This window comes from Sturnira hondurensis, unplaced genomic scaffold (genome assembly GCF_014824575.4).
Source record: "Sturnira hondurensis isolate 20B ecotype Veracruz unplaced genomic scaffold, ASM1482457v3 Scaffold0018728, whole genome shotgun sequence".
NCBI lineage: Eukaryota > Metazoa > Chordata > Mammalia > Chiroptera > Phyllostomidae > Sturnira > Sturnira hondurensis.
Genome location: NW_028091359.1, coordinates 3,766,803 through 3,787,722, shown reverse-complemented (window position 1 = coordinate 3,787,722; position 20,920 = coordinate 3,766,803). Strand labels below are relative to the sequence as shown.

The 20,920-nt window shown below is 39.4% G+C and overlaps 1 protein-coding gene and 1 long non-coding RNA gene across 2 annotated transcripts in view; both read left to right on the top strand.

The window, feature by feature from the left end:
* Positions 1 to 6,042: 6,042 nt before the first annotated feature.
* The window catches only part of DHX40 (DEAH-box helicase 40), a 38,420-nt gene continuing 23,542 nt past the window's right edge, over positions 6,043 to 20,920 (top strand). Inside the window, exons 1-7 of the mRNA XM_037069845.1 lie at positions 6,043 to 6,233; positions 7,359 to 7,526; positions 8,566 to 8,711; positions 10,195 to 10,314; positions 10,505 to 10,732; positions 10,945 to 11,011; positions 11,952 to 12,083. Coding sequence (XP_036925740.1) covers positions 6,122 to 6,233; positions 7,359 to 7,526; positions 8,566 to 8,711; positions 10,195 to 10,314; positions 10,505 to 10,732; positions 10,945 to 11,011; positions 11,952 to 12,083 — 973 coding nt within the window. The 5' untranslated portion in view covers positions 6,043 to 6,121. The remainder of the gene's footprint in view (positions 6,234 to 7,358; positions 7,527 to 8,565; positions 8,712 to 10,194; positions 10,315 to 10,504; positions 10,733 to 10,944; positions 11,012 to 11,951; positions 12,084 to 20,920) is intronic.
* On the top strand, positions 17,222 to 18,685 carry LOC119003475 (uncharacterized). The gene is made up of 2 exons (XR_005069971.1): positions 17,222 to 17,453; positions 18,643 to 18,685. It is a non-coding gene; the product is annotated as an uncharacterized LOC119003475 (long non-coding RNA).

The window sequence follows — 20,920 nt, the reverse complement described above, 5'->3', positions numbered from 1 at the left end:
AATCAGATTCACATTTTGAAACATGAATCAGCCACAAATGCAGATTTATACTACCTACATTGACAAAAAAGTTTGTTTTCGCGCCTCTAGTTCTACATCCGTTCTCAAAATGTGAACTTGTTTTTCCTCCCTCATCAGCCCCTCTGTGTTTCCACTCTCCTAAACACACCTAACCGCGCCCCAGTGATCTCACCGACCACGTCCTTTAAAATCATCATACGTACTCTGTAGCAGTGGCATCTTCTTCTGGCTCTCCTTCTCCTTCCTTTTTGTTTCCCTTAGTTGATTCTAACCAGGCATCTCCAAATGCACTAAATATATTTCCGATTTGCTCTTTAATTCTCTCCTCATCCATTTACAATCTGACTTTTAGCTGCTGCTCTTTGCAAAACAACGATCATTTTGGGTCAAATGCATCAATTCAAAAAATCCATGTACTTCAATGCCACCACTCACTCTCTGTGACTTCCTGTTATAATTCGCTTTCTACATGTCACCACTTGTGACATTTTTAACTTTCTGGATTTTGTTGTATTAAAATTCTTTTGATTGTTTTCCTTTTGCTCCAGTTATTTCTTGTAAATTATAACAGTGGTTCTGTCTGCTCCCTTTTTTTCCTGAAGATGATTAAAAATTTTGTTTACATTTCTGTAAACCTTTTAATACCGAGCCTCCTTCCTGCCTTTTGCGTGCTCAAAACGGATGACTTGGACTCAAGGACGTTTTGAAAGACCGCTGATGAGGCAACAGCAGCGTGGTGCAATTCATACTTCTCACACTCCTTTAAATGTAATTTGTTTCAGGTTTTTCTTGTTACCCAGAGAAAGCAGGAAATAGATTGAAAGTCCTTGGGAACACTGACCTTTTTTCTCAGAGGCAACCTATACATTTTCTGTTTTTCACTCTGTTTGTATCTTGTTTGCCTTTGCAATTTGTAAACTCACTGGGCAGGAAATAAGTGTTGATCTTTCAGTTTGGAGTAGCCCGTGTAGCGCATGGTTATTAATGGTAACGTGTTTTAAATGCCCTTGGTTTTAAACTCACCAATGTTAAGTAATGTCTAAATTTTTCTTGTTTACTTTTCTTTGTTCTTGGTTTGCAGCTTTTTTCTTGGATACTCTCATTAGGTGGTTCTCAGACAAGAATAATTATTCTGTAACAGCTGATTAACAAACATTGGGAGAACATAGTATATTAGGCACGATTGAGATAATTCCATCTCCCATTATAGTAAAGTGGTTATTAGTGGTTTGAGTCCTTGTTTTTTCCCCTCTTTGTTTTGTTGTTTAGGACAAGTATGTGAGCCTTGATTTCCACATGTAAAAATTAGGGATAACAACAACCTACCTCTCTGGGTTTTTGTGAGGAATAAATGAAAAGTTTATATTAACTGTTTCATTACTAAGTGCTCCAGAAATGGTAACTATCATCAGTCTGAAATGATTCTGCTCATTTTCTTAGAAAGTGACTGATAGAGCTGCCTGTACTGAAATACCTGTACTCACCAATACCTTGCTTGTACTACACATGTACTTTTGCTTTTTTTGTTTTGTTTTTCTGATTTGCACTATTTTGAATTTATTTATTTTTATTAAATTTTTAAAAAAATATATTTTATTGATGATGCCATTACAGTTGTCCCATTCTCCCTTCACTCCCCTCCACCCTGCACACCCCTCCCCCACCATTCCCCCCCCTTTCATTCATGTCCATGTGTCACAAGTTCTTTAGATTCTGTAATTCCCATAGTATTCTTGCCCTCCCCCCTATTTTCTACCTACCATCTATGCTACTTATTCTCTGTACCTTCTCCCCCCTTCTCCTCCTCCCACTCCCCTGTTGCTAACCCTCCATGTGTTCTTCATTTCTATGGTTCCACTCCTGATCTAGCTGTCCTCTTGGTTTGCTTTTGTTTTAGGTGTGGTTGTTAATAACTGTGTGTTTGCTGTCCTTTCACTGTTCATATTTTTCATCTTCTTTTTCTTATATAAGTCCCTTTAGCATTTCATATAATAAGGGCTTGGTGATGATGAACTCCTTGAACTTGACCTTATCTGAGAAGCACTTTATCTGTCCTTCCATTCTAAATGAAAGCTTTGCTGGATAGAGCAATCTTGGCTGTAGGTCTTTGGATTTCATGACTTGGAATACTTCTTTCCAGCCCCTTCTTGCCTGGAAGGTCTCTTTTGAGAAATCAGCTGACAGTCTGATGGGCACTTCTTTGTAGGTGACTATCCCCTTATCTCTTGCTGCTTCTAGGATTCTCTCCTTCATTTTAGTCTTGGCTAATGTAATTATGATGTGCTTTGGTGTGTTCCTTCTTGGGTCCAACTTCTTTGGGACTCTCTGAGCTTCCTGGATTTCCTGGAAGTGTATTTCTTTTGCCAGACTGGGGAAATTCTCCTTTATTATTTGTTCAAATGAGTTTCCCACTCGTGGCTGTTCCTCTTCCCCTTCTGGTACCCCTATAATTTGGATGTTGGAACGTTTAAAGATGTCCTGGAGGTTCCTAAGCCTTTCCTCATTTTTTTTTAATTCTTGTTTCTTCCTTCTTTTCTGTTTGGTTGTTTCTTTCTTCCTTCTGGTCCGTTCCCTTGATTTGAGTCCCAGTTTCCTTTCCATCACTATTGGTTTCCTTTGCATTTCCCTTCATTTCAATCAGTTTAGCCTCCATATGTTTCTCTAATTTGTGGCTAAAATCAACCAATTCTGTGAGCGTCCTCATCACCAGTATTTTGAACTGTGCATCTGAAAGGTTGGCTATTTCTTGGTCACTTAGAATTATAGGCTCTGGGGCCTTGAGCTGTTCTTGAGTCATATTGTTTGGTCTCATCGCACCTGTTATGTATGAGGGAAGGAGCCTTAGGTGTTCACCAGGGCCAGGTGACCCAGTCACTGGGTTGTGACCCAGTCACTGGGTTGTGACGCTCTATGTGGGGGCGGGGTCAGAGAGGGAAAAAAGTGGCGCTTTGCTCCACTCTGCTCTCTCTCAGATTTCTGTCCCCTCTGCCACTCCCCACAAGCAAATTGGGCCCCTCTGATGCTGGTTCCCAGGTGTGTGGGCCCGTGTACTCTCCAGGACCCTGTGGGTCTCTCCAAGGAACTCTCTGTGAGCTTGGGAGCCTCTCCCAGCCCCTCAACCCCAAGAAAGTCTTTCCAGTTGGTGCTTTCAGGCTCTAATTCCCGTTGCTGGGGTCCTAGCCTGAGTGGACTGTCTCACTGTTCACTCCTTCACTTGGTTTATCTGCGTGCGAATGTGTGACTGCAGTCAGCCAGCCGCCCTGCGCCCTCACTGGGTCCGCCAGTCGCCACCCCATGCCTGGGATCCACCAACGGCCTCTACCTCGGCTCCTGGGTCGGTTGGACTGAATGGTCTTTCCAGCCCGATCCTGCTCTGCCGCTGACTCAGCCCCTCTTACCGGTCTGGCTGAGTGGTTCGTTGTTGTCAGACTTCCCTGCAGTTCAATTTTCACTGTTTTATCTGTGTTTTTTGTTTTTAAAACTTAGCTGTCTTTAAATTTAGTTGTGGGAGGGGGCACAGTGTTTCCACCTATGCCTCCATCTTGGTCAGAAGCTCAATATTTTGAATTTATAACTGACTCCAGAAGGTTGGGAGAATCTCTTAATGGATGAGAGAAATCTGGAATATTCTCCTATTATCAGATTATTCTTGTAGCACACAGGTTTTGAAGATATAAAGTTGTTAAAAAGTTGGGCTTCATTTGGTGTCATTTAAAAATTTTTAAACTTTAAAAAATTTTTTTACTTATTTAGTTTCAGGGGAAGGGAGGGAGAAAGAGAAGAAGAGAAACAGCATTTGATTGCCTCTCACAGACCCCTAAAGGGGAACCTGGCCCACACCCAGGCATGCACCCTGACAGGGAACTGAACCAGTGACCTCTTGGTTTGCAGGCCAGAGCTCATTCCACTGAGCCACACCATCTAGGTATTTGATAAACTTGCATTTTAGAAGATGTTAATTAGTCCCCCTTTTAAACTTCTGTAAAATACTTTATTGGGACTTACATACATTCATTTATGTATTTTTTTGCAAAGACTTAAATTAAAAAATTTCAATTATAGTTGACATTCATTATATTGTTCTGGGTGTGCTGTCTCCCTCTCGGAGCATGCCCAGGCCTTCTCCATCCCACCCTTCTTCCTGCCAAGTGCATTGCCTTTACCTTTCTCTCTTTCTCCTGGGCTCCAAGGCCCTTCTTTTGTCTCTGTAACTTGTTCCCTGAACCCATTTCTTCTACAGCTCACTTCTTCTACCTCTCTGACTTTCTAAATATTTTTGCTTATATTAAAAAAGTTACATTGGTGCCAGGTGTGCAGCATGGTGGTCACACATGTACATCACTTACAAAGCCATCCACCAATAAGTCTAATACCCACCTGACACCATATGTAGTTACTACATAACCAGTCCCTTTTATGAGTTGTAAATACATTTTTAATCAGCACAGAAACATCTTGGGGTCCAGTGACATCTTCTGAAACCCTGTAGTTGAGAGCATGGCCTGTAGTTCATGGTGAAGTTGAAGACAACACTGATGGGCTGTCTTTTCTGGCAGTGCTGGTTAATTGTAACAGCAGAAGCTGTCCAAAGGTCCAAGAAACAATCTTCTTTTTGTATTGACTTTGTTACATTGTCACAATTTACAAAATTGGAAAGTTCTGTAACAGAAAGATCTCCCCAAAGTACCTTTTTTGGAAAATGGTCCCATCTGAGTGTTATATATCTGTGTTTAACATTTCAGATCTTGTGGTTTCCTAAAAAAAATCCATACCTATTGAAAGTAAGCTTAAGACTGGTGCAGCCATTGTGGAAAGTGGTGTGGAGATACCTCAAAAACTTAAAAGTGGAACTCCCTTATGACCCAGTAATCCCACTCTGGGAGTATAGCCGAAGGAACCCAATATACTAATTTGAAAGAACATAAGCACCCTATGTTCATTGCAGTGTTATTTACAGTTGCCAAGATATGGAAGCAGCCCAGGTGTTCCATCAGTGGATGAGTGGATGAAACAACTCTGGTACACTTATGCAATGGACTACTACTCAGCCATAAAAGAAAATTTTACCCTTTGTGACAGTGTGGATGGACCTGGAGAACATTATGCTAAGTGAAATAAAAGTCAGAGAGAGACAAATACCATATGATTTCACTCATATGTGAAATCTAATGAAAAAACTTAACTGACAAGCAAAACAGAGACAGACTCAGATGGATAGCAGATGACAGCTAGTAGGGGTCGGTAGGTTAGGGGTGGAGGGATTGAGCAAAACCAAAAACGGACTCATGGACATGGACAACAATGTGGTGATTGCTGGTGGTGGGGCGGGGGTACAAGGGGAGTAAATGGTAATGAAAAAATACAATAGATTAGATTTAAAAAGTGAGCTTAATTCTTCTGCCAACAAATCATTCATTTCTCCATCCACCAAATCCAACAAATATTGACAATCCACTTTGAATGACTTTGCTGGGCTCTGGGTGTACCGTGGTTTTCTAAAATTCCTGCCTTTGTTTCTCGTTAGGGGAAAGGGGAAGACAAGAAACATGTAAATAAATTAAAATGCAGGGTCCGATGAAGGAATAAATAGCATAGGGGGCTTAAGTTTTGGACACTACAAGACTAGACGCTCTGCAGCTCGGTGCCTCGAACAGGTTATTTCAGGATTAGCAAGGTGCAGAAGTATCGTGGGGCTCTGCATTCTAGGAAGGTTACAGCTCCCGGCAAAGGGTCATATCCCATTAGGTGTGTGAAGGCAGAAGAGGCGTGCAGTGACCACTGTGGCTGAGGAGCGGTGTTGCTTGGCTCTTCTACGCTCGAGACACAGGAACAGGCCCTTGGGGATGGCTTCGCCACCCCAGGAGCAGCGCGCACTGGCAGAAGGCGGGAAACCCTTGGCTCGTGGCCCAGGCCGGGTGGCCAGGGGAGGAGCTTTCTGGCCACCACGAGACGCGTCATTGAAAAGCTGCCCCTCCGCTCGCTCTCAGTCGCACGCGCGGAAGTAAACACCTCTACGTCATCAGGGCGCGTCTTTTTTGCCTTTCCCCTCCCATCTCCCCGGACCGGTGGACGTGCTCACCTCCGCTGCGGGGCCAGGTCTATGTCCCGCTTTCCCGCTGTCGCGGGCAGGGCGCCACGGCGACAAGAGGAGGGAGAGCGGTCCAGAGACCCCCAGGAAGAGCGGCCTTCGGCGGTTTCCATCGCTGACAGAGGTGCGGTCCACGGGATGCCTTGGGGGCCAGCGAGAGTTCCAGCAGGGGGGGTGTGGGGGCAATAAAAGTCAGCCTTGGGCAGGCAGAGCAGAGTGGGAAGGGGGCGCAGCGTTCTCCTCGCCCTCCAAGCCAGAGGCGAACTTTGCGTCCAATGAGCACTTTGGTCTGGAGGGGGGTGGTCCCAGACCTAAGTTGAGTGAAAACCCTGCCGGGGGACAAAAAAGTGAACCCCAGCGCCCAGGCAGCGCTGTGCTGTTAAACAGGCTCATAAAGCCTTTGTTCTCTACCCATCTATTCCCCCCTCCCCCGCCTTCGTCGGCCCGCCAGCCTGCCTTTGGGTACCATATAGAGGGANGTGTGGGGGCAATAAAAGTCAGCCTTGGGCAGGCAGAGCAGAGTGGGAAGGGGGCGCAGCGTTCTCCTCGCCCTCCAAGCCAGAGGCGAACTTTGCGTCCTATGAGCACTTTGGTCTGGAGGGGGGTGGTCCCAGACCTAAGTTGAGTGAAAACACTGCCGGGGGACAGAAAAGTGAACCCCAGCGCCCAGGCAGCGCTGCGCTGTTAAACAGGCTCATAAAGCCTTTGTTCTCTACCCATCTATTCCCCCCTCCCCCGCCTTCGTCGGCCCGCCAGCCTGCCTTTGGGTACCATATAGAGGGAGCCAGTTTCCAGGAGCCAGTTTCCATGGTTACCCACCACTTGGCCTTCTGGGATATGTCACTCTGAACGGGGACCTAACTTGAACCATGAATCAGAAGCAAACACAGGTGGCTTTTAATTCAGCTGAGAGTTTTCTACTGTTCCAGTTTTCGGTTTCTTGTTTAATAAAATTGGGCTTTGTGCTTCTGTATAGGTATGCTTATATATATATGTATAACCTTGTGCTAGGCTTACTTTGTCGAGTACTTTGAGACATGCATTAGCAAATGCTGAAGTTGTTAGATTTCACTAAAAAGTTCTGGGCTTATAAACCCTCACTAATGAATTAGACTTAGGTGATTTAATTGAGAAGTGATAGGTTGATCTCTTCCAACCCTAAAATTTTATTGTCTCTGTTCAGTTCTGGGAAATTGAGTCAGATAACTTTACAGACCTTTTAATTGTACAATCGTTTTTCTCCTTACAGAAGAGAAAGGATGCACATCACAAGAGGGAGGAACTACTCCAACTTTTCCTATTCAAAAGCAAAGAAAAAAGCTTATTCAAGCTGTGAGAGACAATTCATTCCTTATTGTTACTGGAAATACAGGAAGTGGTAAAACAACTCAACTTCCAAAATATCTATATGAAGCAGGTAATTTTATTCTGGGATAATATGGGGAGTATCTAAAATCTCCTCTTAAAGGCTAATAGGACTTCTGTGTTGCACAAATGCCCAGCATTTGTTGACAGTCCCAATTCTTCTCTTGGCACACCCTCCCTACATCTTTCCTGCTTCTTTATCGTTTTATTTCAGATTCAGGAATTAGTTGAGATGGTATCTTTTCTATTTTTTAGTTACCACAATAATCCCAAATAGCATTATAGAGAGATACTGGTTCTCTGCTATAGGATAAGTTTGCCTTGCTGTAGACTATTAACCATTGGGTGTTGAAATAATTTGGGGGGGATACATTAATATCTGTTGGCTGACATTGGTATTTCTTGGTTCTTCCTCCAGAGCATTTTCAGGTAAGTATTTAGTCCCTGACTCTGCTAACACCAAGTCAGCTAATGCATTACCCTTAAAGTGGCACTTCATTATTGTAAAACTTTTTAGCATAAGGTTGGTATAGAACAAAATTATATTGGATATTCATATAAAAATAGCAAACATTCTTAGCTTATATATTAACTTAATCTTATGCATCAAACCTAAGATGTGGTCAATTAAAACATACCACTGTTTATATGCTGTTAAAGGACAACTGCCATCAAATGTAAGATGCTCCTTTCTCCTTTTCAAAGATACTTAAAATGTGAAAAAATAAATATTTGTAGACTCTATGTTGGGTGGTATATTTAAACTTCTATGACCAAGGTAAATCTATTGTAGGATGTGTGGGGAATTTTATGGATTCCTAGAAATTAAAAATTTATGGGTTGCTATTTAAAATCTCTAGATTGGATATTTAAAAAACCAAGCCAAATTAACATATGCACATTTTGAGCGATTATTAATGTGTATTCTTTGAATTCTTAAGCTTTCATGGTACAAATGTAATATAGCATGTTGTTAATTTGCTGAGTTTTGGAAATAATTGAACAGTTTGTATTGATTGACCAGAAATAATTTAGCTCTAATAGGAAGCAACTGTTGACATTTTTGTATTTCTTACTTCTGGTTTTGGTAGGGTTTTCACAACATGGTATGATCGGTGTGACTCAGCCACGAAAAGTAGCGGCCATATCGGTTGCTCAAAGGGTTGCTGAAGAAATGAAGTGCACTTTGGGGTCCAAAGTAGGGTACCAAGTTCGTTTCGATGATTGCAGCTCTAAGGTACAAGCGATATTTCGTTGATATTTGTGTAATTACTCTATAAACTTAAGGAAAGAGTAAAGAAAATTTTGAAAGATTATAACTTTGAAAGTCTATTCATATTTTTAACAAAACAAAGCCTCAGATTACGATTAATTTTTGTTGCCCATTGTTAATGCTTTAGCTCTGGAGTCTTTGCTGTTTAACCTGCTTCCTTCTCAGCTGGTTTAGAAGTGACAGTTAGGTTTATTTTTCTTAGGATTCTCTCTTCATTTTTTAGCTGCAAGGATCCTACATGCAAATTATATTTGTATTCTTTAAAAAAACCCTTTTTATTGTAAAATATACGTAACATCAAATTCACCCTTTTAACCACTTTTAGGTGTACAACTCACAGGCACTAAGAACAGTCACAGTGTGTGCCGCCATCAGCACTGTCTGCTCTCAAAAGTCTTTTGCATCCCAGACGGAGACTCTGCGTCTCTCACGTAGTAACTCCCCGTCCCTCCTACCCCAGCCCCCCGGTGCCTTCTACTGTTTGACTTTCCGTCTTTCTGCATTTGCCTGTCTCATACAATATTTCATACTCGTGTCTGGCTTATTCCATTTAGCATGTTTTTAACGTTCATCCATGTTGTATGTTTATATTCTTGAAGTCAATGGAAAACTGACAACAAAGTCAGTAAAAGTATTTTGTATTGAGCAGTTTCTATATTCATAGCACTACAAATCTTAAATTGTTTTCTTGTTGATAGTTAATAGTTATAGTTTACAGTTGCTCAGGATTTCTTAATCCTATACCAGATATAAAATAATCCCTGATCTATATATGGTTCCTAATAGGAGTGGAATTGTGGCTCAGAATGACTCTCCAAAGTAGCATCTTTGCCATCTTAGTAGGCACTGCTGTGGATTTTTCTCTTATTTTCTTCCATTGTTTTATGCATGTCATACTGTTAGCTCTAGCTTTTGCACCTTATTCTCATCTTGCTTTAATACTAGTTGTCTGGCACTAATAATTTTTTAATAAGAGAATGAGCAGGAAAGGAATTGGGAGGGAATTACACACTTAACCATTTCCTTTACCTTTTCTTCTGAGTCCCTTAAAATAGTGGCTGAGACAGGGAAACAAAGCCCATTTCGTTGTTGTTTTCCACAACTTGTTCACCAGAAACCATTGCATTATCTCAGCAATTTTCTCTGACTTCATTGTATCTGCTCAGCTGGTCGCTGTTGTTGCATTATCCCAGGACACACACCTTAGTGCCTCATCCCTGTCTCTGTAGAGATAAGTTTCATAATTTTCCATCATTGTTATTAGACAATTTTATGTACTCTTTTATTTAATTAGATAAGTTTGATCACTTAAAGTGTGTACATTTTGGGAGAAAATTTAGTTTGCAAAGCAGGGGTAAATTTCTGTGAAACTGTATACATATATGTACATTCGTACATGTGTGTGTGTGTGTGTGTGTGTTGATATACTTTGTGTTTTGAACATTAGGAAACAGCAATCAAATACATGACCGATGGATGTTTACTGAAACATATTCTGGGAGATCCAAATCTTACCAAGTTCAGTGTCATTATTTTGGATGAAGCCCATGAGAGAACTCTAACTACAGTGAGTATTTTAGTATATTGGTTATTTGTTGGACACTTTACTTTGGGGTAGCTTTTTAGTGCATGGAGAATTGCCTTCTCTTACATTTAACCAAATGAAAAGGGATTCTTTGGTTAGGAAAGTAAAATATTTAAAATGAGTTGGTTGTTAGATGTTTTTGTGACTTAATAGAGATTTACTTTTCTTTCAGGATATCTTATTTGGTTTATTAAAGAAACTGTTTCAGGAGAAGTCTCCTAACAGGAAGGAGCATTTAAAGGTCGTGGTGATGTCAGCAACTATGGAATTAGCCAAGCTCTCTGCATTCTTTGGAAATTGTCCAATATTTGATATACCTGGAAGGCTTTACCCAGTCAGAGAAAAATTCTGCAATTTGATTGGCCCACGAGATCGGGAAAATACTGCCTATATTCAAGCGGTATTACTTGGCATCCTTTTTTGTCTTTTTAGAAAAAAATCTGCGATTCTAGTTGATTGAATAGTTTGATATTTTACTTGTTTCCTATTAATGGCAGCCCTTATAGGTTCTAGGACTTTTGAGAACCGAATTTAATTTTTGTATGGAACAATGGGAGGTGAGAGGGAGGCTGAATTTCCACTAGCATATTATGCTTGTATTTCTTGCTTTAGATTGTGAAAGTGACCATGGATATCCATTTGAATGAAATGGCTGGAGACATCTTGGTTTTTCTGACTGGTGAGCATTTCAGTATCAGGTTTAAAATTACCATACTGTTTATAAGAGGGGATGTGGCACCACGATAAAGTGTACTTTTCCTTGGGAAATCTGGGTACTACTCATGTGCCCTAGCTTTTTATGATAATCTAAATAGTTTTAGATTTTGTATCTTATGGGTAATTCTGTATTGCCATTAGAAACATCAGTGTTATTAGTAAACATGTAAAACACACTGTCCTTTTAGTAGGAAGGTATTAAATGCTAAACTATTAATGTTTTTATTAGTCTGTCTTATGTAGAGGTGTTACCCCATACTAGTCCTGAATCGGAATGATTCGTTTGATTATTGCAAAAGACATCCTACCAGCTCCTTTCTTCTTTGAGTGGTGGGATGGTACTGATGATAGCAACACATGAGGTGTGGAATCCATGTCTCAAAGATGAGCCTTCTTTGCAGGTCAAAAATAGAATAGTTAAATCCTAGATTAATGTGATTCTTCAAGTAGCGGCATCCTATGAACAGAAATGAGTCATTTCATAGCTAACCTCCTACTCTGCCTTATACGGATGTCAGAAGTGAGATGTTGTAACAATCTGCCTTTTTGAGGTTACTTAAGTATTACGCCTAAATGCAATATCTCCTGGATTAGATTTCCCTGCATTAAGGATGAACTGTGCTGGATCTTCTTTAAATACTGTTAACAAGATGAAAGGCTTGGAGATGATAAACATGTTGATTCCTTTAGAGATTTAACTTCCTTGGAAACTGGTGTTTGTTCTGTTTTTTATTTTATTGTTGAGATTTGGTACAAATTATGTCTTCATCTCCTTTAGAACAAAGTGGGAGATTTAAAATAACTATTATGCAAAACTGATTTTGATTTAGAGGCCTCTTATTTTCACTCTTAAATTAATTTTACTATTCAGTTGCTGACATTGTCTCCCCTCCTTGTTTCAGGTCAGTTTGAAATCGAAAAAAGTTGTGAGTTACTTTTTCAGATGGCAGAGTCTGTGGATTACGATTATGATGTCCAAGATACCACATTAGACGGGTTGTTGATATTGCCGTGTTACGGATCTATGACAACAGGTAATTCCTCACTGCCATTGAAAATTTGACTGATTAAAAAAAACATTTTGTTGAACAATCACATATGTAAGAAGAATGCACAGATTCTAAGTGTTTATTTTTAGGTCAGTGAATTTCACAAACTGATCTCATCTCTGTAACTAACACCTAGACCATGAAACAGAGCTTAAGAGAACCAGCATCCCTTGATTTTTTTCCCCTCGACTTTTCACGTTTACTTTTTCAAGAGCCTTCAACCTGCCCCTCAGTATTGTTAAAAGTGAGATGTCTTCTCCCAGCAGGACACAAATACTGGTAATCTTTTGAGACAAGGACTGTGATTTTTTGTTAGTAATGCCACAAGTCAAACCTGCTTTGCCACAGCTGCACAGTTTCTAGAAATCAGACGTACCCAGGTATATCTGAGACTAGGCACAGTGGATTTTTTTAAGCATCTGTACATTAGTCTACTTTTCAAGAATAATGTAAATTCAAAAGGCAAATGCAAAACAAACTCTTACTCTGATTTGTTCATGATAAATGTTGTTAAATGAAGTGAAGAGTTTTTTGTGTGAAACTATTTTATTAGGAATTTGATGTGTAAAACTAAAGGGAAATTAACTGTAGCTGCCTAGAGTTTGATTGGATTTACATTTAATGTCATGTAAAAGACATTTACATGCTCCTATTTTTTATGTGTATTTTTTGTTTTTGTTGAATAGGTAGTTATTCTAATATTAACAAAAAATGTTCACGACTATGTGTTGTTAAATAACCACAGACCACATACTATTATGGAAATTTCTTTTGTGATGCTGTTAAGCCCTTGCTCTCAATATTGAAATCTATTTTTAGATTTTTACCTCGTAAAGGGAATTCTTAGGGTCATTATTAGATGTTTAAGGTTCTTACTGTTTTCTGGGGAATTGATGTAATGACTCTTAAAATTTAGTTTGTAAGTGGTAAGGTAATTAAAAACAGCATGGTTGCTTTATTATTAACCATTATCTAATTATACTTTTTCCATATAAAGTAAAAAATTTCATTCTCCTCTTCTTATTGTCACATTAAAAATAATGTTCTATACCTGCTCTTGCTTCTTTTTTAACATCCTAAAATCCAGTTTTCATACTGTTAAAAGTTGCTAGTAACTTCTCAATCTCACAGCTATTCCATATTTTGATTTTGTGATAATAAATCTCTTTGAAATGCTTTCTTTTGAGATACTTTTAAATTATCTGGTTCTCCCGACCAGTCCTTTTGTAAGGCTTCTGCCTTCCCACCCTCTTCAGCCTTTGTGCCCTTCCGTATGTGACTATTTTCTAAGGTTTGATTCTTAGAATTCTTTGTTTTGGTGAAGTTGCCTTCTAGGACTCACCTGTCACTTCTCTGTGGATGATTCCTGAAAGTGCTCTCCAGGTCACACCCATCCCCACATGGGGACTCCTGGGTCTCCTCGCCGGGCTTTTTGGTCTGTGTATCGTATCTTCTGCATCAGGGTCCGTGGCCTTTCAGGGACTGGGCCGTGAGCGAAGCTCCTGCGAGCAAACCTCACCTGAGCTCTGCCTCCTTTCCATCCGTCTCCCTGAACCCTTCTGTCTTCCAGGAAACCGGTCCCTGGTGCCAAAAAGGTTGAGGACTGCCGATCTAGATCATTCAGTCCAAACGGGTGGCAACTTCTGCAGGTTTTCTTTTTACCGTTGTCCTGTCCAGTCTATTCATTCCTTCTCTTTTTCTGTTGTGATTGTTAGAATTGGGATCCTCAGTCTGCTTTCCTGGGTTAACAGAGCCTGCTCATCTGTTTTCCCTGATTTCAGGTGCCATCCTACGTGGGTGGTAAGTGCAGTCTTCCAGCAGCACCTCTCTGATTGTGTCGGTCTCCCGTAGGGTACCTTCAGCTATTCCTTCAGCTATTCCTTATTAGCAGTACCTTCAGCTATTCCTTATTAGCAGCTGAATTAACGTGCCAGCTTAATAACTTGGCATTCAGTATCCTCCTAGCATGACTTCAGCCTGCTTTCAGCTTAATTCCCACTGTACATGTAAACGGTGAAGATGTGGGACCGGGTCTGAGTAGAGCTGTTACTGCAGGGTTTTGTTTACTTGAGTTTCCTTTCTGGTTCCAAAGGCCCTATAAGGGTGAGCTACTGGTGATCCATTATGAGCGTAATAGTATTCATTACAGTAGTTTATAACAGTGCAGAATGGCATTCAGACTGAGTAATGGGTGAGTTGGAGTTAGATGAAGCAGGGAGAGAATTAGGTTCCTGGGACCATAGGCTTTTTGAAGCCTGCTTAATATAATACAGCACTTATTTTCTTTATTATTGCTACTTTGGGGGGTGGGGAGAGACACTATTTTCGTGTTATTTCCTTTCTTTCCTATTATGCTTCAGGAATAGAAAACTTGCACTTGGGAGTAAGGAGAGGGAAGAAGGGTTTCTTGCTTTTGGCCTGTAGTGAAGAGGGTTCAAAAAATGGCCCAAATCTGGGTTTACTGACTAGGTAAAAATTACGACGTGGATATTTTATATTTGCTTATTTCTGGGCTAGTCATGAGGGTGAATGCGTGTTTTAAGGAGATATTTTTAAAAACATTTTATCTATTTATTTTTAGAGAGAGGGGAAGGGAAGGAGAAGGAAAGGGAGAGAAACATCACTGTGTGTGGTTGCCTTTCATATGCCCCCACTGGGGACCTGGCCCACAACCCAGGCATGTGCCCTGACTGGGAATCGAACAGGAAAGCTTTTACCTTGCAGGCCCATGCTCAACCTACCGAGCTGTACCAACCAGGGCAAGAGATATTTTAAAATATGTCCTTAATGGGCATAAAAAAATTCCATCTGTCACATATAAGCACCTCTGAAGAGGTGCTGTATATCCTTTCTGTGGCCTAGGGTACATGGTCTTGCTCCCTGGACTCAATTCCCCCAACCCCCAGCCTCTGTGATATTCTCTCAAGCTAGACTTGGTGGTGGTATTTTTTGTTCTTTTCCTCCCACATCTTTTTTTTGTGACTGTGTTTGCTATTTCCTTAACTTGAACAACTCCTTTCTCTTTTATTCTCTCCTTTCACTGGCGGAAATCTTGTTACTGTGATTCACCAAGTCCATAAAAAATGTTTCCTGACTTGCTTCCTTGCAACTGGCTTTGATCTCTTCCTTTGAACCACAGCTTTGCTGCACCTCTTGTCACACATTCCGACTCCTGCTATGGTTGTCTCCTCCTAAGAGACGCCTTCTTGAGGGCAAGAGCAGTATGTTGGAAAAGCCCTGATTAAGTGTTTGTTAGACTAAGTTCCAGAGTTTTGACTTTCTGCACACGTTCTTTAAATGTCTTACATCGAATGCTCTGTGTAGAACCTTTTTCTTACTGCTCTCAAACCTTTTTGCTCTTCTGACTTCCTTCTTTGGTTTGTGGTATTGCAGTCCCTCAGGCTTGTCATGCATCTAGGGAAAACAACCCCACAAAAATTTAGGAACTGAAATATACCTGTATCTAACATAAGTGGCACATATTTGCATGGAGTTAGATAATTTTAGCACTAAAAGTAATTATCTAATTCAGTGCTTCTTAGCAGATTCTTTTGAAAAGGCAGTGGAAGTCATGACTTGTTTTTCTAGAAGAGTGCACATATACTATATATATATGTTCTTGCATAATCAAACTTCTTTATTTTACAGATAGAGGCTAAGTGATCTTCCTGAGGTCACATGGTGCGTCTGTATTTGATGGCTGGTTATTTACTCAGTAGTGGGTGATAAAACAGTGTGTTTTTGGAATACATGAAGAAAAGGGAAGGAGTTTTACTTTCATTTAGTGTACATCATTTGAAGTGAGGAAAATCGGCTCACTTAGATTATTGCATAAATCCCAAAATAGTTTTCTTTCTTCTTACAATACAAAGACTTTACCTCAGTATGGCTGGTAACTAAAATTTGCTTTGTCTACAATAGTTTCTTTAAATGTTAAGATTAAAGGTGTGGGGAATAAGGTTACTGAGCTTCACATAAAAACTTTTACTCTATGTGGAGCCTCCCCAAATGGGACTTTTTTTTGTTTTATAAATAAATACATACTTAAATAAAAATTGAAGTAAGAAGATAGTTAAACTTATTCAGGTCCCACCACATGGTTAAGTACTGATGACTATCAGTCTTTTGAGGTATAATGTTATGGACTTTTCTTTATGTATTTAAATGTATTTTTATTGTTTAGGTTTTTAAACAAATAATGCAATTATGTTATATGTGCTCTTTTATGTTTTTCTTTTTTGCTCCTTTATAGAAATCTTTAAAAGTACAGAAAAATACAAAAACCCCACTTCCCACTCTGCAGAATTAGCACACTGTTAGTGTCTCAGCACATTTGCACCAGTTTTCTTTAAAGAAAAATTACTCAATTGAGGAAAAATTGTACAGTTTTATTGTAGAGAATTCAAGCAGTGTGCAAAATTACAAAGGTAAAAGTAATGACCTCAAATTCCTCCTTCCATAAATAACCATCTTTAATATTAGGAAAACCATTTTTCAAGAGTGTGTGTGCCTATTTGTGTACACACGTAGAAAGATAACTAAATAGGTAGGTAGGTTGATATAAATGCTTTTTTAAAAGTGAGATTATACCATTGCTTTTCAATTTTTTATTTATTGATTTTCCTTAGAGTGAGAGGAAGGGGGGGAGAGAGAGAAACACCGATTTGTTGTTCCCCTTATTTAGGCATTCATTGGGTGGTTTTTGTACGTGCCCTGACTGGGGACGGAATCCACACCCTTGGCTTCTTGAGATGATGCTCTAACCAACTGAGCTACCCAGCTGGGGCACTGTTGCTTTTCAAAAAGGTATATAATTTTACTTGAATTTACTTGAAGGAATTGTTAAACTTCAAGTAAACTTTTACCACATGAGAGAATATTTTATAAAAGATTGCTTTAAAATTTAAAAAGATGAAAAATATTAGTATCTTCTTTTTAGACCATATTTGACTGGAGATCTTATCTGATGAGTACTTTTTTACTCTCCTATATCCTCCCCTTCTAGTTTTGGTTAGTTATTTTTACATCATTCAGATATATGTAGTGTTTACCAACATTTTTTTTTAACCGTGGTTTTCCATTTCTACATTATTTTTGGTTAATTTTCCATTCGCTGGATTTGGTTAACTTTTTTAAAATAGAAGTAAGTGCTTTTGCGTGTTACTTTCTGTTGCTCTTTTATGTTTGAGAATGTCTGGCTTTTGCCTTTATACTTGAACTATACCTTGGCCGGGTTTTATGTTCTTGGGTCACACTTTCTTTTTCTTAGAACTTGGTAGGCGTTGTCCAGTTGTCTCCGGGCACTGAGGGTTGCTGCGGAGGAGTCTGAGGCCAGCCTGGCTTTTCCCCCTCCTTGTAAGTGATTTGCTTTTTCTGTCCGATTGCCTGAAAATTCCTATTTTTATCCTTAAAGTTCAGCAGTTCTAGGATATATTTCTTTTCTTTTCTTTTCTTTTTTCTTTTGGTGTTGACTGTTTTATATTAAAATTTCCTGGATTTGAAGTGCTAATTTTTAAAAGTCAACTTTATTGAGGTATAATTTACATACAATAACTATGCCTGCTTTAAGTATTATAGTTAATGGAATTGGACAAATGTACTTATCCATGTGACCACAGCCAAAGACAAGATGATCTTTTCTGATGTGTCCTTTTGGTCTGAAATTCAGTTCTTTATTTCAGGGCCTTTTTTTGGTGTTACATCTTTGACTATAACTTTATTGGTTTCTCTACATCACGGATACCAATTACTCTTATGTGGGATTGTCTATCTTCCATATTTCTTTAGCTCCTTTCTAGTTACTTTATCTCTTTCAACTGCATTTAGGGATTCTCTCAAACCTTTTCTGTGTCAGGAATTTCGTTTTCAGCTGTGTTAGTGAGAATTCTCAAGATATTTTTGACTCACCCAAAAATGACATCTGGGGCATGGGTAGAGCTGGAGTTGAACAGTTTTAATTCTTTGTTCTGTTCTAGAATCCTCGTTCATTTTTCTTCTTTGATCGACAGTTTCTGCTTATTGCTTTATGTTTCTTTTACTCTGTCTCTCTAAGATGTATTTCTGCTTTGGGATCTTTTGGGGTTTATTCGGGACAAGACATTCTATGAGAAAGTGTCCGTTGGCCTTAGTATAATAGTATGTCATATGCATATGTATCTTAGGAGCATTACTGCATTAAGACAGTTGAATGTTTTCTCCTCGATATTCTTTTTTTTTTTTAATTTTTTTTTTAAGATTTCATTTATTTATCTTAGAGTGGAAGGGAAGGAGAGAGAGAGAAAGAGAGAAATATCAATGTATGGTTGCCTCTCGTGCATCCCCTGCCAGGGGCCGGGAACTGGCCTGCAACCCAGGCACGTGCCCTGACTGGGAATCGAACCGAGATTGTGTGGTTCGCAGGCCCGCACTCAATCCACTGAGCTACACCAGCCAGGGCCCTCCTCGATATTCTTATTTTTTGGTAGACTTTGGAACATTTTTCTGCCTCTGCCTCTTTGTCAATCTGCCCCCTCATCTAGTTAATAACATTCAAGTGTCTTATTAGGTGCTGAGATAGATGGGAAAAGGAATATCAGAATCTTTAAGTAGAAAAACCGGGAAATGGAAGTAGTCAGGAGAATTGCTACATCTTAATGTATGTAAGTATTCATGCTCTCCCCTTTCCTTCATGGAGAATGAGAACGTGCTTTAAGATATACACATTTTACGTTTTTTCAAACCCTTATAAACAGATGGACTGGCATTTGATTATGCTGGTGGAATATGGTGTTAAAGTGTGTGGATAAAATGTAAATGTGAAACAACTATGAGTTCTGTCAAAACCCCAGTTTCAGCACTTTTTCATGGATTATAGTAAACAAAATGGTAAAGACACTTAAACTTTGGTGATTGGTACTATTAGAAATAGGTTGATTGAAAAATGGATGTGATTATAGATAAATATGTTTAGAAAGGACATTTCTAACTTAGGTAAAAGTTTAGATTAATATGAAATTTCAAAGGTAGAAGGGCCTTAATTAATTATGTATATAATGCATTTTTTTATTTATGAATTCAATCAGCTTTACTGAGCACTTCCTATGGTCCAGGTATTATTCTACGTGCTGGGGATATGGCTTAGATATAAAAAGTTTTTTTTTTTAAAGATTTTATTTATCTTTAGAGGGGAAGGGAAGGAGAGAGGGAGAGACGTATCAATGTATGGTTGCCTCTCGTGCGTCCCTTGCCGGGAACTGTCCTGCAACCCAGGCATGTGCCCTGACTGGGAATCGAACTGTGATCGTCTGGTTCACAGGCCCACACTCAATCCACTGAGCTATGCCAGCCAGGGCATAAAAAGAATATTTTTATTCCATAGAGCTACACTGTAGTAGAGTGAATAGACAGTAAACGTATACACATAATTTGAACTGCAAAGTAGTGTGATAATTCCTGTGAATCATCTGGAAGGTACATGCTACCTAAATCTAAGAACCAACAAAGTAATGTTTAACACTTATGTTTTTCATCAGATTTTCTTAAATTTCTTTCTTTCCCGAAAGAAATAGGTCTTTCGGGAATTATTTTAATAGCTATATTAAAACTTCTCTACAGGTATTTTTAAAACTCTGCCTTTCTAGCACTTTCTCACTTTTGAAATTAATTTTGAAATGATGTGGAAGAATAGCAACATCATTCAACCTGATTTTATTTATTTATTGATTGATTTGAGAGGGAAAAAGAGAAACATCGATTTGTTGTTCCACTTATTTATGCATTCGTTGGTTGCTCCTTGTATGTGCCCTGACTGGGGATCAGACCTGCATACAACGCTGGTGTGTGGGGATGGTGCTGTAACCAGCTGAGCTACCTGGCCGGGGCTTCAACTTGGTTTTAAATTGGCCTGAGTGGTCAAGCCACTTGACCCCTGGGCTTTAGTTTCCTCGTCTATAGAGTGCGATCATTGGCCTCGTTCCCTGAGTTTAACTCTGTGCTTGTCTCTGTTGCTCCTTTTCTTTCTCAGAATAGTCTGGCCTTTGTCTGTTTTATGTATTGGGAATACATGGGTCTTGGTAAGATTTTATTGGAAAACAACCTTTGTACTTTATCAGAAAGCAGGTTTTATTAAGATTTTCTTGGCTGCTGAAAAGAGAAACTGGAGGTTGCTCAAGCAGAAAAAGTGAACTTTCTATGCAAATAAGGGGCATTTCTTGTGGAAATCAAATGCAGCCAGGCATATAAAATGTTTTTCTTTCTTTCATTCTTCCATTCTTTTAAAGGTTTTATCTATATATTTTTAGAGAGAGGAGAAGGGACGGAGAAAGAGAAGGAGAGAAACATCAATCGGTTGCTTCTTGCACACCCCGAACTGGGAACCTGGCCTGCAACCCAGGCATGTGCCCTAACCAGAAATTGAACCAACAACCTTTCGGTTTGCAGGATGACACCCAGCTAACTCACTGAGCCACGCCAGTTGGGGTTTTCTTAAAAAAAAAAAACAACCAACAAGAAATGTGTGAAAAAAGACGTACATATGTGTATACATGTGTTGTTCTAATATATAATGTATGATACAATAGTAAACGCATATAAAATAAAAAATTTAAAGGCTTATGAAAAATATATAGAAATGCTAATAATTACTTTTCATATCCATGTACTTCCTGGAATGATTACTCCTAGCTTTTTGACGTCATTGAAATAGATGATCCACCCAGATCCCTTACTTGGAAGTTCTTTGACCTCTTTAGCTTTAGTGATCTTTATCTTCATCCTACTTCAGCCACACATTCAAAAGCTTACATTTTGGACTTTGTCATTACCACCATTTCTGATCTCAATTT